This window comes from Chenopodium album, chromosome 25 (genome assembly GCF_948465745.1).
Source record: "Chenopodium album chromosome 25, dcCheAlbu1.1, whole genome shotgun sequence".
In the NCBI taxonomy this organism is placed as follows: Eukaryota; Viridiplantae; Streptophyta; class Magnoliopsida; order Caryophyllales; family Amaranthaceae; genus Chenopodium; species Chenopodium album.
In genome coordinates, this window is record NC_137858.1 from 10,927,406 (window position 1) to 10,945,036 (window position 17,631).

At 35.4% G+C, this 17,631-nt stretch overlaps 1 protein-coding gene across 4 annotated transcripts; it reads right to left on the bottom strand.

Annotated features, from left to right (window-relative positions):
- Positions 1-1,785: 1,785 nt before the first annotated feature.
- Positions 1,786-15,030, bottom strand: LOC145613208 (uncharacterized). Of its 4 annotated transcripts, none has more exons than XR_014106890.1 (21): positions 14,927-15,030; positions 14,669-14,721; positions 13,751-13,792; positions 13,584-13,658; positions 12,172-12,219; positions 11,724-11,864; positions 10,784-10,895; positions 10,305-10,350; positions 10,085-10,156; positions 8,948-9,010; positions 8,689-8,843; positions 7,885-7,949; positions 7,438-7,588; positions 6,593-6,698; positions 6,374-6,509; positions 5,088-5,152; positions 4,835-4,999; positions 4,379-4,451; positions 4,213-4,294; positions 3,463-3,546; positions 1,786-2,122 (listed from the first exon to the last, which is right to left on the bottom strand). XR_014106890.1 is itself a non-coding variant. In XM_081668270.1 (20 exons), exons 2-19 carry the CDS (start codon positions 14,670-14,672, stop codon positions 4,236-4,238), a joined length of 1,578 nt encoding a protein of 525 aa, XP_081524396.1. In that variant the 5' UTR covers positions 14,673-14,721; positions 14,927-15,030; the 3' UTR covers positions 1,786-2,122; positions 4,218-4,235. The 4 variants fall into 4 exon arrangements, 1 of the variants encoding a protein (XP_081524396.1); XR_014106891.1 differs by having other exon boundaries at positions 4,218-4,294; positions 13,584-13,655; positions 14,927-15,029; XR_014106889.1 differs by having other exon boundaries at positions 4,218-4,294; positions 14,927-15,029.
- Between the last annotated feature and the right edge of the window lie 2,601 nt (positions 15,031-17,631).

The following is a 17,631-nucleotide window of genomic DNA, read 5'->3' on the forward strand; positions in this document are numbered from 1 at the left end:
CAAATGAGTTGATCATTTTGGAACTAAAATTAGGTCAAAAGGGTTGAACTTTTGGGGACGGAGGTAGTATAATTTTTACTAATACACAATTAAAGATATTAATGGTTAAAGTTACGTCTCGGTAAATATGTCGGTCAAACTAATGAATTAAAAAAAAAAAAAAAAAAAAAAAAAACAGAGGCAGTATTTGGGATACAACAACATAGATGTTATACTAGTATCTACTTCTCCCATTCATAAAAAAATCTCTAAGCTCATAAGAGCATGCACAAGATAAGATAATCAAGATTGTGAAAATAAAAATAATAATCAAGCAAAATTGATCTAATGGTAATGTTTGCATCTCTTATCATGAGGTTATGGGATTAAACCCCACTAAAGGCACTTTGGGGTAGGGATTCCCTTACCCTTCCCTTCCCCTCCCAAAGTGTCTAATCCACTAAATCAGACGGGGAGGGCTTAGCAGGGAGTCGGGGAGGGCCAATAAGAGGTTCCGGCCCTATGGGACCCTTCTCAGTTCTCACTACCAACCAAAAGCCCTACCTAAGTGGAAAGTAGTATATACCATGAAGGTATGAAATTGTTTAAAACTATATCATAATTGAAGTGCTACGATATACATTTTTCCCATTTCTCCTTGTCATAATACTCTTTCCATCCCTTATTGGTAGTCCCTTTTGAGCAATTTTCACGGGAATTAATAAACATAAATAAAAGTACTCCCTCCGTCCCCTTTTGATAGTCCCTTATGGGCAAATTTTAGTCCCAAAATGTTCACCCCATTTGTTTTTTCCAACAACCATTAATATTAATTTTTTACCAATATTCCCTCCAATTTGCAATAATATTTGTGTAAATTTAACTTTCCCATGTAAATTTTGTTTTCCCATGTACTTTTATTACTTTCTCTCTCTACTTTTTTGCATACCCAATGTCTATTTACGTTTTCAATGTACTTTAACTATTCTTATTTGTGTTTATTAATTTTCGTGAAAAATGCCCATAAGAGACTATCAAAAGGGGACGGAGGGAGTAGTAAAAGTACACTGAAAAGATAAATTTACATTGGGTATGCTAAAAAGTAGAGAGAGAAAGTAATAAAAATATGTGGAAAAGAAAAATTTATATGGGAAAGTTAAATTTACACAAATATTGTTGCAAATTAGAGGGAATTTTGGTAAAAAATTAATTTTAATGGTATTTGAAAACAAATGAGACTATCATTTTGGGACTTAAAATTAGCGATAAGGGACTATCAATAAAGGACGGAGGGAGCATAATTTAATACGTTATACCATTGGTACCTCCTCAATTAAATAAAATTGTTTGACATACTTTATTTTTCCTTGTTGCACTTGGAAAATTGGTAATGGGTCTAGAGTACAAAGCGTAGCTGGCGACCAATGGGTAAACACTTAACAGTGATATAAAGATTACTTAGTACGACTGTACGAGTATTGTCCAAGTCAAGTATCTTTCCAAAATGTTAGGGACTTTTGCCATATATTAAAGTAAACCCCAATAACAATCTAGGAAAGACTTCCAACAGTCAGGTCAGTTAACAGTTACATTCTGCACACTACTACACAAGGTTAAATTTGGAAGTCACCACTGATAAGTGATAATTTTCCGAATATCCCTCAACTAAAGATTAGGTATAAACCCATTTGGTCTATTACGATCATTCTAAAAGAGAAACTATTCCAATGGAAGTTACGGCAGGATGCTCTGGACGACTGTACCAAATCAAACTAACAAAATGCAGTAATATCATCAGGATAAATAGACAAACAGGAAGCATAAATATATTACCAAAAATATAAGCTAGTAGGCTAGTCCAGTACCAGCGAAATCATTTTATACATCCAAAAGGCAGGTTTTGTGCAGTAGCACTTGACCATAACAGCAAAATAGTAGTACATTAGCACAACCCTAACAAATTATCTGATAAAAATCAACTAGTGTTCAATCCAGTATGCAACCGCATCATATCATTCATATGCTTTGGTGTAGGCCCTCATTTGCACCATTCGGAACATTCACTCAAAATACAGTGATGCACACCCAATGAAGTGCAGATTTCCCGTTAAACAAAAATATACTACCCTCGAGGCTGCTAAATCTGAAACCAAAGAAGTTAAAATTAATTCTCATTTTAAAAATGAAACCAACAAATGCACTCAAAGGGAGGAAGAATAAAATACATCCAATTATACTTCTCAAAAGACATTAATGAGAGTAAACAAGAATAAAATATACAAATATAAATATAAATCCTTCGTATGTCATATGATCACACGGGAGAATATATAAACAATTAAAAATCCCTAGTATATACAGGTCAAATTAAGAGTAAATGCTCAATTTAGAGTTCCTTTCATTCTATTCAACTTCAGGTATATTTGACAAAGTGGAAAAGATAAATTGTGACTGAAAGACCCCTAAAATTGAAGACTAAGCTTACATGCCTACAACACCAATGGTTCCAAAAGTTGGCCAGTGAAATGATAGGAAAGGAGATCGAGATTAGAAGAGTTGATGAGCGGCTGCTCGGTGTGCTTACCCTATTAGGTATTGATTCGTAGCACCAACACATACAGAACATGACTATTGATTCCTTTAAAGAAGAAAAGCTACTTTGACAGATGTAATAATCAAATTAAACCTTCTTGTAAATAAGAAATTTGGGGAAGAAACAAGACTTTACACATAACTTTGACATGTCAAGATTAACTTCTCAATTTACCTAGCCCCAAAAACGTAAATCAAATCCTATAGACCAAGACCGAACAGAACTGCAACAAAGCGTTTGACAAAAAAGCTCCAGGGAGGTGTGTGTGCACAGGCGATGGGGATTCATAGCAAGAGCAGATAATTAGGAGCAAATTAAAGATATTGGTGATCAGCAGCTAGGGCAAGGTAGCCCCGAGATTAAGTCCCAAACGTTTCACTTTCAGGGTGGTTTTATTTCATTTCCATATGCCAAAATAGAACTTCAGAAGCTGAAACACATAACCTGGCTAAAAAGTCATGGAATGGAAGGAGTACTAAATAACTCCACATTGATTCATACCTTCAAGGAAAATCTCACTCTCTCATTACTCACCTCCCCCTGATTTTCAAAAATAGTGACAGGTGGCACACTATAAAGACAGCTTTCTGTTCTGGTGGATTAGGATTTCAAATTATGCTAACTTTAAAATGATACTCATGTTTAAAAAACCACTGAAAGTTAAGGTCACACTCCCCCTCATAGCCTCATACCTCATTCAATAAAGAAAACACTCCACTATATCCCCTCACATCTTTCTTTTTATTCAAATAGAAATTGTTAACCACTCACAAAATCCACCTAAAACAATATGTCTTGAAAAAGAGACAAACTCAATTGGGACAAAGGCAGTAATAACTTAACATCATACTTAATGAGTGAAACTAAAATTGAAAAATGCATAAACATACATGGTTCAGTGATTATTGCTTTGAACATCTAGCCATCTTTGTCCTTGCGTGACACAGTGCCTCACAGAGGACAGAGGGCCCCACCTGGACAAATGTCAAGTTACCAACAAAACAAGTCAAAACCAGATCAACGACACTTGCAAATTATGTTTGCATAACAGATAGATAAACTACATTATACCAATTACTGTTGACAATTTGACAATTTACTATTTACATAGCGCAGTGTAGAAGAGAATAAGAGGGAAAGTCCAAGTTTGAAATTTTGAAGAGAAGAAAAGAGCCTGAGAAGTGTGAGACTATGTGACCGGAAGAGAATTTGTACCTTTAATATTACTATTTTTTCACACCAAGAAATACGAATAGAATCTCACTTGGAATATAGTCCGTAGAAAACTAAAGACGGTTCCAATATAATGGCAACAGATAGGTTGAAATTTAAGCTTGGAACCTAAGGTATATATATATATATAACCCAATAGAAATTAGATTTTTAAAAAAAAAGATTGGGGAAATGAATTGGCACATCGACACCTCAAAAGGCCAATGCAAAATCCAGCCCTAAAAACCTTAGTGTGTTTTGATTCGCAAAGTTACAGGCAGCTAAATATTTCAATAATGAGAAGTCCAAGCAGCCAACAATTAGCAAATTGATATCAAGCAGTAGGTTATCCATTACTAGACTACCAATTTAAAGTGTACAGCTTTGAAGCGCTCCAACTAAAAAATTTTGTGCATCCACAGATTCACCTTACCTGTGGCAGCAAAATTGGTCAGGCACTGCTGCCGATAGAAGGAAGATTGATGATTTTCCCCACAGCGACCGTTTTCCCTGAGAGTAGATGAAAAAAATATTAAATATGCAAAACAAGCAGTATGATCAAAAGTTCAACAATACAGAAAAAAAAATCATCACCTTCAGTTCGAAGGGTAAACCTTCCAAGCTGTGGAAAATCAGAAAACTTCTCCACACATATGGAATTGTTTAGCTACAAACAAAATAAATTTGACAAGTTAGCATCAATTCCACTGGTCAACACAGTTGGATGAACAAGTGAAACACTTTGTAAGTTAGTATCCCCAAGGGACAGCCAAAACAGAAAGGAAGAAATTTTTATGGGGCACAGGACAGTAGCTGACACTATACTTAAATTGAAACAAATATTTAACGTAATATCCGAACTTCAAAACTGTTATGGCTCAATGGCTGTTAATGCAGGCAAGGGGGGCGTGTATATCTGGCAATTAACTAATGTCACATAGCAACAATGCAAAGCATTATACACTAATAATAATAATAGCCAGAGTGAGGTAAACCATATGAGCACAAACAGTGGGGAGGGGAAAAATATATCTCCAAAACAAGACAAACCTGAATACGACAGTCAACAACAGCATTATTCTTCACAAAAAGAACTTTCTTCTTCATTGGTTTTCCAGTTTTTAAATCAATCTGCCGCAGCAGCTCTACAATCTCACATTCTTCAACAACTGAATGAACATGCAAGACTGCCTTGTAGCCAGCGGTAAAAATTGCCTACAATAGCAACAACAATTAGCCCCCCAAAAAAACCATGCATTCATAAAAAGAAAGAAAGAAAGAAAGATGATGACTTCTCACATACATTATCAAGCAACTCAAGGATCCTTAACTGAGCAACAAACTCATTTACAGCTGGAATTGGCTTGGCTGCACAGAGGTACAACAAAAATAAAGAGCAACTCATCGTCAACCACTTAAACAGAGAAAAAAATCACTAAGTATAAGAAAAAATCTTTAAAAGAAATCAAAACAGCATGCTTCCTCATTAACAGCTATGCATCATAAATTCATAACATTTTAAATTGCATTTTTCCCTCACTAAAGTGCACTTTGGGAAACTGTTCAACTTTGTGACAGAATCCCTTGAACCATGACCCATATACACCCCAACTAAGAGCAAATTCACCCATACATCCTCTAAAGCCACAACCCAACACCAAATCCGCCTCCCATAGTGAGCACCTCACACCTACTCTCCCAATTGCAAGCACATATATCCTATAGTACACCAAAGCCCATCATACAGTACAGTTAGTCAGTTGATACCGCTGGAAAACAAAAGATCTACACCCCAAATCACTAAATGGGTACAGAATTACAATGGGTTACTCTCACACAAGTTATGGTTGTCAGAAACCATCCCAATATACAAATGTCAAGCTATGTAGCACTTGTCACAAATCAAATTGCGAAAAAAAAGGGGGGGGGGGGGGGGGGGGGGGGGGGGGTTAAAATATTCAAACACTAATAAAAACAAAACACAACACAACTAGGGATTTTAAAAGAAAAAAATCGTCAAGTGCAGATGAGTCACCTTATGACTCGCCAAATAAACCAGTGGGTTATTTTTCTAAACATAGAAAATAATCATATTCTTCATAGATTGTAACAACCACCTACCAAATGTACAGGTACTTAAAGGAAATTCAAATCTATCCTCTGTCATCCATAGTCAACATACTTCAAAAGCAGACATGACACTAATAATTAGAACTATTTTCCAGCAAAACACAGCCCTTTTTAAGGGCCTGTCATATGCCGGGTTTCTTGGGAAATAAAAACTGAATGTCTATACATTCCACCCAAACATTTAAAGTCATCTATTATATATCAATGTTCGTGTTGCAAATATAAGATACTTCCGATTGTCTAATTTGTTTTCACGGGAGCTGGGAAACTTCATATAGATTGTGCAGGGGATAAAAGAAGTTACATAAGAAAGCATATTTAATGATTCAGCATCAGCAAAGTATGGAAGTAAATCAAATCAAATTTCTTTAAAAAAAATCCAATTCAAAACAAAATTAAATGAAAGTTGTCAGGAAAGAAGAGTATATTCACAGAACCCAAGAGCCATGATTAACTTACAAATGCTTGACAAGACAAAGCCTGATAATATATCTTCTTCTTCAATTCCAGACAGTCTAACCCGCAGATTTTCACCAGGGTCTGCACGTTTGACCTTATCATCATCAATATATATTGCAACAACTTTCACATTAACCTGCAGACCAAATCTCAATTAATTAATCGATAACAACAGCCTTTTGTTAAGTACTAAATATGATACAATTGTCAAAACTAAACCTTGTTGGGCATGACGATTAAGGAATCACCCTCCCGTACAGAGCCAGATTCTACTTTTCCCATGACAACAGTTCCCAGGTCCTTGAACTTATCAATGATGGGCATCCTGCAGTTAATATTGTCTATTAGAAACTCAGATATTCACTACTGCAAATACATACATGAATCATAAAATGTTAAAAGGAAGAATATAGCCCAATTCCGAGCATAATATCATTTTGAAAATATGCTCAAACGAAGAGTACAAGTTCCAGGTTATAAAAATGCTTCCATAATCAGTCAGGATGTGGAGCTTGTCATGGTAGACAGCATTGTAAGCAAGATTTGAACAACATAGCCCTAACTGAATTACTACAAGAAACTAGCCAAGAAATTGTCTGTAGTTGTTGGCACTACTATAGGAATTCTGATGAGAAGTACAGAGCTTCACTTGCACTAGAATGAATTCAAGTTCCTGTGAGAATGCTTCTGAGAAGTTGGGATAGGGGAGCACTCATCTAACAAAATGCAGTCACCAATTCATATCTTCTCAAATTTAATACAATAATACATCAAGCATAGAAGAAAAACTTAAAACCAACCCAGTCATCAAGATCAACAAATTTGAAGTTGTTCCCCAACCACTTACGGGTGATCCATGTTGGCATAAGTCTAAAATCACAACTAGTCCAGCTTAACAACCTCAGGACTAGAAGTTCCTCCAGATCACAGTCAAGACTGGTCAAAAATTTGCATAAATGCCCATAATTTCCGCACCTTTGAAAATGCATATATCATACCACATTTGAATAAGGAAGAGAAGAATAGTATCATTAAAAGAGAAGTTCAATAGAAACATGATGTACCTAAAGGGGCCTTTGGGATCTCGTGTAGGGACTTCAACATTATCTAGCACTTCAAAAAGACATGGACCATCCCACCATGGACATACACTTTTGTCTACTCTTGTTTTTAGGTTTGATCCAACCAAACCTGATATTGGGAGAAATTGGACATCTGCAAATGTTGACCAATAAACAGATGGTAAGACATCATAGAAATATTATTATCTGCAGAATCCAGCATAGATATATCAACCTCATGAAGTTTTTCTGATTACTTCCAAGAAAATGTACAGAAGTAGATTAAAATACAAGTTAGAGAAGCACACAACAATGTATATTGGAATGAAAAAGTAACAGAACAAATCCAAGATCAGCTACAGACGTAAAACATTAATAGAAACAAAATTCACATGCAAACAGCTGCAATGCCTACAAGTGTCAAACAAAAATCCATATATAAATAACTACCTTTCTTGACATTGTAGCCTGAAGATTTCAAGAAAGGAATCATCTTTGACTCTATTTCATCGTACCTGAGGACAATAAGGCCTAAGTGAACAAATAGAAAGAAAATGTAAGGCAGACAAAAAAAGTGATAAATTTGAAACTTCAAGGCCTCCTACGGTCATGGCTCATTGAGAGACTTCAAAATACATTTACCAACCCTACCTATCAGATAAAATAGCCCCCACCAAAACACAAATGAAATAAAATCAACAAAATATCTAATATTAAATAGACATTTCTAGTGCATATATCAAGTATATGGTGGAAGCTTTTAAGTCTAATCAGCACAGGGGACTTGAAGGCAAAAAAAAATATTGATCAGTGGAATAACAAGAAAAAAACTAGCATTGCGTAAAACTCTAAATCAGTGCATGCGGAAAATGATACAATCGATGTGTCTTCAGTATTAAAACTGTTCTTTCAAAAACCAGGAGTGCTACATCACCCACCTATTTACAGGAATGCTAAATCAGATTAAAATTGAAGTGCCAGGTAAGGATTGAATAACATAGCTAAAATCACTCTTCTACCGTTCTGTTGTATCAGAGTACAGATACATCTTGTCAGGTTCTGAGACTAGATCACATGAAGAATAAACAGAAATTCTGCTGTTCAGGAAGCCTTAACCCACCTTGCCCCACATAAAAAAGAAGGGGGAAAAAGATAAAGCTATGATTATTATTTTAAGTAAATATTATGGGGTATCATTAAGAGATTAAAAATTTCGAGATCTCGGATCAAATTGACAAAAGAAAATTACAAAACCTTTCTTTTGACCAATTGACTGTAGGTTCATCCATCTTGTTGACCACAACTATAAGCTTGGCTACACCCAATGTTTTTGCAAGCAAGACGTGTTCTCTAGTCTGTCCTCCTTTCTCATATCCAGTTTCAAACTCCCCTTTCCGAGCAGATATCACCTACATAAATGGACATCCATATATATATAACAAAGTTTAGAGATAATGCATTTTAAGCCAATGCACCTACACTAAGGGACAAAAAAAAGGCCCTTAACACTTACCAAAACTCCAATGTCAGCTTGTGAAGCCCCACTGATCATATTTGGCACATAGCTTTTATGACCCTGCAAAACAAAATGGCACAATGCTACTTGCTCAGAAAACAGAAGAACGCAAACATAAAATACAGCAGACAGGATTTAATAACATTTTAATAAAACACACTGATCCAAAAAAACAGCAGATAGGATTTAACCAGTATCATTATATATAAATATCCTTCGCCTGTATGTAATACAGCTACGCAATGGAGACTATAAGACTTTAAATGCTAAGTTACCAAAATTTCTGCAACATTACTACTAAGTTAAAATTAGAAGCCAGGAAATATAAGAGCGTCTACAGATCCTATATCCAAACAGTGGTGCTTCCAAGTTACGAATACTAGAAGTATTTCCTTGTACAAAGCCAACACTGTGAATTCTAAGTATGCTTATAGTTGCTAGTCTTGCAACAAAGGATAATGTTAAAAGCAAAGGTGATTAGAGGTCATTTAAAAGATAATGATAGAATGAATCGATTTCTTTGTACAAAGCCAACATTGTGAATTCTAAGTATGGTTATAGTTGCTAGTCTTGCTACTGAGGAAAATGTTACAAGTAAAGGTGATTAGAAGACATCATTTAAAACATAATGATGGAATGAATTAGATATCTCGGATGGTGTAGAATATGCCACTGGCATGTCCCCATCATGCACAATTGACCATACATAAAGGATCCTGACCGTACAATCCTCCTTAACCAACGTAATGGAGAGGTGAGGTTCAGGATATAGATGCTTGAGGTGGATTTAAGATAGCCTATCAACTTTGTACTTTTCAGTTATAGAAAGTACATTGTAAACCCATCATTGTTTTACCATCATTTTTTTTTCTTTTTTGCAGTAAAATGCGAGAAGCAAATCAACAAGCCTTGGAAAATGGAACCCAAAAAAAAAACCTCACTTGCAGAAATGTAACCTGGCTAAAAAGGCAATCAAACATAAAAGAGAAGCTCATCTATGGTAAGAAAATTCAAACATATACTCACTGCTTTGTCTAATGAGGCTAATTCCAAAGCAAAGGAACTTCATTACCGAGCAACTTTTAAACCCAAAGACAGATTTAGGACAAAATCAGTTTATAAAATCATAATTACCGGTGCATCCAAAATGGTAAACCTGGTTCTCTCAGTCTCGAAATGTGCTCTACCAACTTCAACTGTAATACCCTGCACCAACATTTAAGCAATTTATGAGCTATCTTCCCCTATATATAAACAGCTTTATCAAAATCATTGCAAGTTTCAAGTCTAAAAATTAAGCACAGAATGAATTCAACAAACAAGGATAGCAATCCAGAGGTGCAAATCAAAATACCTTTGAACGTTCTTCTTCATTAGTATCCATAATGTATGCCATGTACCTAGCACAGAGATACAAATTTAGCCAAGAATAATTCTGAAACCATGCTACATCCAATCCTGTCTAACTCCAAGATAATTTTGATGATGTTACATAGTCTTGGCATGCACTATTATCCTATTGTTCCAAATGGTAAGTACCAAGGAAGAACTTTAGTCTAAAGAGTAACAGTACAAACTACAAAAGACTAAAAAAAGAAAAGGCAAACAACATCATGCAATAAAATTGATATAATTTCACAGTGAAGCAGAGCCTTGATTCTGGAAATCACAAACAGCCCTTTTCCACTAGCAACCAAGAAACTACCAACTATATAGTATATCATCTTATTCATCATGATTACTCAAGCATTCATTCTGAATATAGCCAAAATTAAATAAAAAATCCAATGATACAAAATGATGAAAACACAGCTACAGAAAAGCATGTCTCACCAGCTGTCTCTTGCTTTATCCTTGGCTTCTTTCTCGTACTTTTGGATTGTACGGTCATCAACCTGACCGCTAAGAAAAAGAATTTGGCCACCAATCGTTGACTTACCAGCATCTGACATCCAAATGTGAAGATTTTCAAGAAAACTATAATGTTTCACAATCACAAACTTTTTGGGATACCCCAAGTCATTAAAGAAAAAAAATATAAGGTCCAGAAAGCAGTTTAATACTCCCTCCATTACGTATTAATCGCACCACTAGGGTGTTCACAAAGTTTAAGAAAATTTATAGGGTGGGGCCCAAAAGAGGAAATTTTATAATATAAAGTATTGTTGGTGGGAGAGAATAATAAAAAAAAGTAGTATAAGTGGGGTTGGTAGGAAAGAGAAACAATAGAATATTTGTGAAAGTGGGGTCCTTTCCAAATATAGAAGTGTTGCAATTAATATGAAATGGATGTAAAAAGAAAGTGTTGCAATTAAAACGAAATGGAGGGAGCATAATATGGCAGAGGTTTAACTAAGGTAAACAGATTTGAAATCCACAACACCACAAATTGAAAATAAGTGATCTCATAAATGAAAAATAATCACAGCCATCTGAGGTCATCCAGCTCCACAACAACAAAAGTGCACACCTTTCAATCTCTCATCCAATGTGTCAAGAAGAAATAAAGTGAGAGGGATTCTAATGCTTATATGCGGCTCAGTGAGCCTATTTAAATGTTTATTAAAAATGAGCCTATTTAAATGTTTATTTAAAAAAAAAAAAAAAAAAAGGTGTGCGCCTTAGTTTGCCTCTTTGAAACTACCTCACCTAGGCCAATAAAATTACTTGACCTCTACTGACTTGGGCTTAAGCACCTAAGCGTACCTTTTTATACACTTCGTAAGAGCATGTACATGGCAAAGAGATGGAAAAACATCATAAGTTAACTCACCAACGTGACCAATAGATACAACATTAAGGTGACGCTTCTTGTTCCTAGCCTCCTCAACATCCTTCACTTCCTTTACTTCGTGGACAGGAGCTTCCACCTTTTCCTTTACTTCGTGGACAGGAGCTTCCACCTTTTCCTTCTCTGAAAAATTCACATATAATACCCAAATCAGATCATTAGCCCAAAAATTAATTCATCTCAAAATATGTAACCAACTACATAAGTGCCTAAATAACCAGGATCCTCATATAATCATGTGCGCACACACACACACAACAAAACAGAGACCAGCGGTCTGCCTTCAGAATTTTTTTAAATAAAAAGAGTATGCACAATAGATCTTATAAAAGCCACACATAATTACAACAAAGTGAACTCCATAGTCATTAAACATACAGGAAAATGCCAGAGTATAAACAACATCTACATCTCAAAACCTCAATAATACCTTTTGGCTCTACTTCCATCTGTTCAGCATTTGTGGAGTCTACAATATCTGGGGGAAACAAAAAGAAAAAGTCAAATACATTGAACTAATGCCGTCAAGAAGAAAAATCAGCAACTGTAAATTATAAAATTGAATTGAGATTATTTTCATGCATATCATCCAAATTAACAATCATCTTCATATTTGTAAAAGGGGCATGTTAGAGAAACCTCATTAATTTGGGATGAAGTGTTATTACTCCATTGATAGAGGATAAACCTTTTCTGCAAGTTTTTGGAGTGTGCCTCTGTTCTTTAAACAGGCAAACATATTAAGCAGCAAGCCACATGGTCTAAACCAGCAACTGACCTAGACCCTTATCAAATATGGAAGCGTTGCAATTTATTAAGAAAGGGATGAAAAAGGAAAGTGTTGCGATTATTATGAAACGGAGGGAGTAGTATTTTAAATTAATTTTTTTAAAAAAAAAAAGTTCACTAGGGGATACACAAAAGGACTGCTGTACAGGTTCAGAAGGGACCCGCCAAAAAACAAGGAAAGATGAAATGATACAGAAGTGAACATAAATGAATAAGGAAGAAATAGGGTTCACTATCCCGGCATAAATAATCTAGGAAGAGAAGTACATGGGAAAAAAAATACACCACACACACACAAGGGGATGAACAAAAAGACTGCAGCATATCAAGCTGCCATTGGCCTATATTTGAATCTGACTTGTAATCAGTAATAGACAACAAAATTCAGTTTTTTACCTCAATGAAGGTCTTATACTTGGACAGAGGACTATATATCATATAGAGTCTTAATTCTTGTCTTTTATTCATTGACTTTTTTCAACCAAAACAATAAACTAACCATCTGTTGGTGTGAGTGTGTGGCTCTAAGCTTTGCTCTCTCTATCCACTCAAATATGCACACATAATCCCTTGACAGTTCATCTATGTCATCTCTCTAAATAGTTATCAGTCTTGTCATAAATGATTTGTTTTCCAAAGATATGAACTTCATAATGTGATAGGTGTTACGTAACATACATGCAACCTGGTAACAACATTACAAAAATAACTAAATCATGGTCTAATACTTCTAGTAAACAAATTTTTTTGTCAAGGCCATGGTCTTTCTGACAAAGAATACGAATTTTGTTTTTAGTGTATAGTACTTAGATCTCAAGACAGGATTGTTGTACTGAATACCAAGTAGCATGAGACATACTAATTGTAATTGTGTCAGTGCACAATTAAACTAAAGGAAGTGGGCATAACATGAAAATGAAACTCATAAAGTGTTATACAGACAATAGTTGGTAATAATCTTGGTACTAGTCACATTTTGTAGCTACTCAGTATACAGATTATATTGCCGTGAATAGAACAAAGAATTGGGACAACTGTACTAGAAAAGTCTACCTTCCTCCATTTCAACTGCACCATCAGCTTCTTTTGGCTTAACATCCTCCACATCTATTGCACCACTATCTTCTACTTCACATAAAAGTATAAAACATAATAAAGTTCATTGAAATTACAAACAAAACACTGACGAAAAAACACAGATGTCCAGCACAGTAAATTACCAGATGAATCAAGCTGCAGAGCGCGTATATCTTCCGAAAGATCTGCCATGAACAAAAATTTTGGATAAGGAAGTTAAGCCATAGCAATTTACAATCCATACAAATTACGACTAGCAGACAGATCAACAACTCGTGATGACAAAATAAGACAATAGATTCAGGTCAATCGAGTGTAAAAAAAACATTTACCCTTTTCCCTCTTTATAGCAGCAAAAACAAAATCATTAAAACCCATTCCAGTAGCTTTTCGAAGAAAAAAGTCCACTGATCAACAGGTATACTGAATGCAAACAAAGTAATTCTATATTTCTAACAATGAACAGAGCCACTCCTTCCATCCCAAGCACCCAATGAAAAAAGGAAAGCAGACAATGACTGACTATGTAATGTAATAGAATGGGGTAAAAAATTTATAAATCCAAACCATAATAACCCTTTTAACCTCATGAACCATATTGAAGTGCCACCCCAGTCAATTGGTCCAATGCCCATGATGAGGCTCGTAAGACGTACGCAACAGCGCCACATGGCATTCAAAATGTATAAATAAGGAAAAAAAATAAAATAATAGACTGTCTTTTAGACAATCTCTTCCATGATACAGGTTTACTCACTATTAACACAATGCCGATTGCAATGATAAAAACACCCTGAAATTAACTAGCTATCCGACAAACATTCATACAAAAGGACCAATAATCAAATCTTCAATCCTATAAATGCATGATAACGCCATTCGAACAAGAAAATCTAAAAAAATTGCAGAATTCAACACATAAACCAAACAAAAATTATAGGAATTAGGTGATACAACAATCAAATTTTCATACCAAAATCATGATGCAAAAAACAACCTTTATGAATTAAAATCTAAAAAAATATATAAATAAAGCAATTAAAGATCAAATTAAGGCATACCCATAATTGCTGTTTGGATCAACGAACTAGATTCTTAGTAACGATGATAACACCTGAACAACAAGAAATTCTCCGATAAGAATCAAAAATTTCACAGCTTTAAGAAAAATTAAGGATTTTTAGCAGTAAAGTACAGTAAATCGAAGATTGGAAGAAGGTTGATGATGGCGAATAGCAAAAGGCGTGAAAATCAAGGAATCTGATGCGCAAAATTGGTAAGAAAGAGAAGATGATGAGAGAGAAAAACCCTAATTTTACCTGACGCTACTCTCTCAGAGTTGATTGTAATCTCCGGTAGTGGCGGCGAAATCGGGTGCTGTGAGAAGAAGTGAAACAAGTGCGATAAAGAGGTTATGTGTTATGGACTTTGGGGTTATTTGACTTTTGTCCTCTCCAACAAATATCCTTACGTGTCACACCGCGTACTTAGCAAACGGGTCGAGTCGTGTAGGTTTCACGAGTAAGTTAGTTTTTCTACTACGTGACTAACAAAGTAACAATTGATATCCTTGTGAAGTAGGTATTTTGTATAATTAACAAGGAAGGAGCTATAGGATCTTGGACCTAGGTCTTTGAATCTAGTGTTCAACCCCAAAATCTTTAAAAGACTAATCGTTGAGTTTTATACTATGATTATGGGCTTGTTTGGTAAATGGCTTTTTGGTTGGCTTTTGGCTTTTTCATTTGGTCAAACATCCAAAATTTGTGTTTGGTAAATGGCTTTTTCAGCCAGCTGAAAAGCTGGTTTTTAAGCCAAAATGAAAAAGCTACTTGGAGTAGCTTTTGGCTACCTAAGTTACTAATAACATCAAACAGCCAATTTTACCAAACATGTTTTTAGACTAATAAAAAGTCAAACAGCCAACAAAAAAGCCAATACAAACAGCCAGTCAAACCAGCCAATCAAACCAGCCGACAGCCAACAGCCAATTGCCAAACAAGACCTATATCAAGACAAGAGCTGGATCATAGTTGGGTAAGTTCACTAAAATGGTGGAATATCTTGAGATCGTAAAAAGATAGATCCTATATAGAAAAAAAAGATATAATAAGTTGCGGTCAAGGAATGTTATGAAAGATCAAAGCTGGCAACTTTATCTCTATTTTAACAAAAAAAAAAATCCTCTACGTATTTGAAAATGTTAAAGATGATTAGCTACGGCCCATCCATTTCGGAAAAAGAGTAGGTTTGGGCATGCCAAAACCTTATTTTAGTTCAAAATCCGAAGTCGCTTGAAAAAACCGAAAAGCCCACTCATCTTCATGGGTTTGGGCATAAGATTTGATATTAAGGCTTGACCTGACTCAATTTTTTATCACCTTCTAGAAAATCTCATGTGTACAGATGTAGACAAGCTGAGGGGAAAAAAGGTTTTGTTGCAAAGAAAAGAGGACCAACTAACCAATCTAGGTGAACTGTTGATATGTTTACTTGTAAAAGTTTTAACCCTGCTCCTTATCTTTTAACACTAGTTTCAATTGTGAATTTGTGTTTTTATAGTGTCAACATAATATCTTACTTTGTTTATACAAATTAGTGTATTTTGGTTCTCATATGTATTAGATTGATGCAAGGAAGCTAAAACTTTGGAGAATACTAGTATGCAATCATGCAAATTGGAACATTGAGTCCATATCTTGGGCTTAGGTGGGATTTTATAGCCCAAAGCATAGGAAAACACACACATGCCTTATAGCTTCAATTAATTGCTGGAGTTAAAACCAATGTTTCGTTGTGGATTCGATCTCATTTTTCCGCCTACATAGTTTGCGAGGTTACCTTTGATAAGGCAATACACACTTAACCTTGTTGTAAATAAAATAAGATGTTTTCAAAACTCCGAGAAAGAAATAAACAATAAACTGAGAAGTTGATCTTATAATCAATGGAGCAAATATGGTGTGCTGTGATGCAAATCACTTACTTGAAAACAAAATTCTGGCACAACCATGGTGCTCAATTGTATTCGTCAGCACGTTGCCTAATGTTGACACACCACTTCTACACAAAGACACTTTTGGGTGAAAGGTTATAACTCATGACCAACAGAAAAGAGAATGTGTTTAGCTTGTGTTTAATAGTTTCTCAGGTATATCAAAATCAGAAAATGATTCTTCAATTTATAGAAAAAGGAAGGAAGAGCATACATGGATCTCAAGAATCAATGAAGGTGAATAAATCAGAATAAAGATGATGATTTAATCACCTTATTCATCCTCTCAAATGGGGGGTTACAAGGAATTAATAAAGAAATTAAGAGAAAGATACCAAGGAAAAAAAGTTAGAGTCAACGGCATTCTCGTGCGTGATCGGGCAAGCTTCGCTCAATCGGATGCTTGCATGCCCGGTCGGGCATAGCTTGCCCAATTAGGCGAGCGAGAAGCCTTTTCCAGACTTCCACTCGTGCTCGACCGGGCATAGCTCCCCCGATCTGGCGGCGTAACCTCAGAATTTACGACTCCTCTCGCTCCTGATCGGGCGGCTGAACTTCGACGCATTGAATTCCCTTTCTTTACTCCAACAACCTATCGATTATAATCGAGGGCATTGATTTTAGAGGTGGCATTTGAGTCGCTCTGGTTGATTAAATACGAGTTCGAATAGTTTTGGTAAGAATCATTTAAGTTGGTTTGGGTCATTTTCGGTTCCATTGCCAATATGCTTATTTATTAAAATAATAATTGCAAGAAACATTCCTTATTGGTTCAAGTCATATAATGTCACATGATTTCAGGTATAGTTCAAGTTCCGTGTCAGCCGGTCAGGCGGGTAATCGAGTATGCGTCAATTTTGTCAGGTCTAATTGCGCTACCCTTATGAGCAATATAAGAATAATTACTTTCTTCTCACTAAATTACAAAAACACTATGCAAGATGTATGAATGATATGAAAGAGTGCTTTTTCGACAATGCGTACCACATACGAGTACAATATTGCATGTAAATGTTACTCAGCACTTCG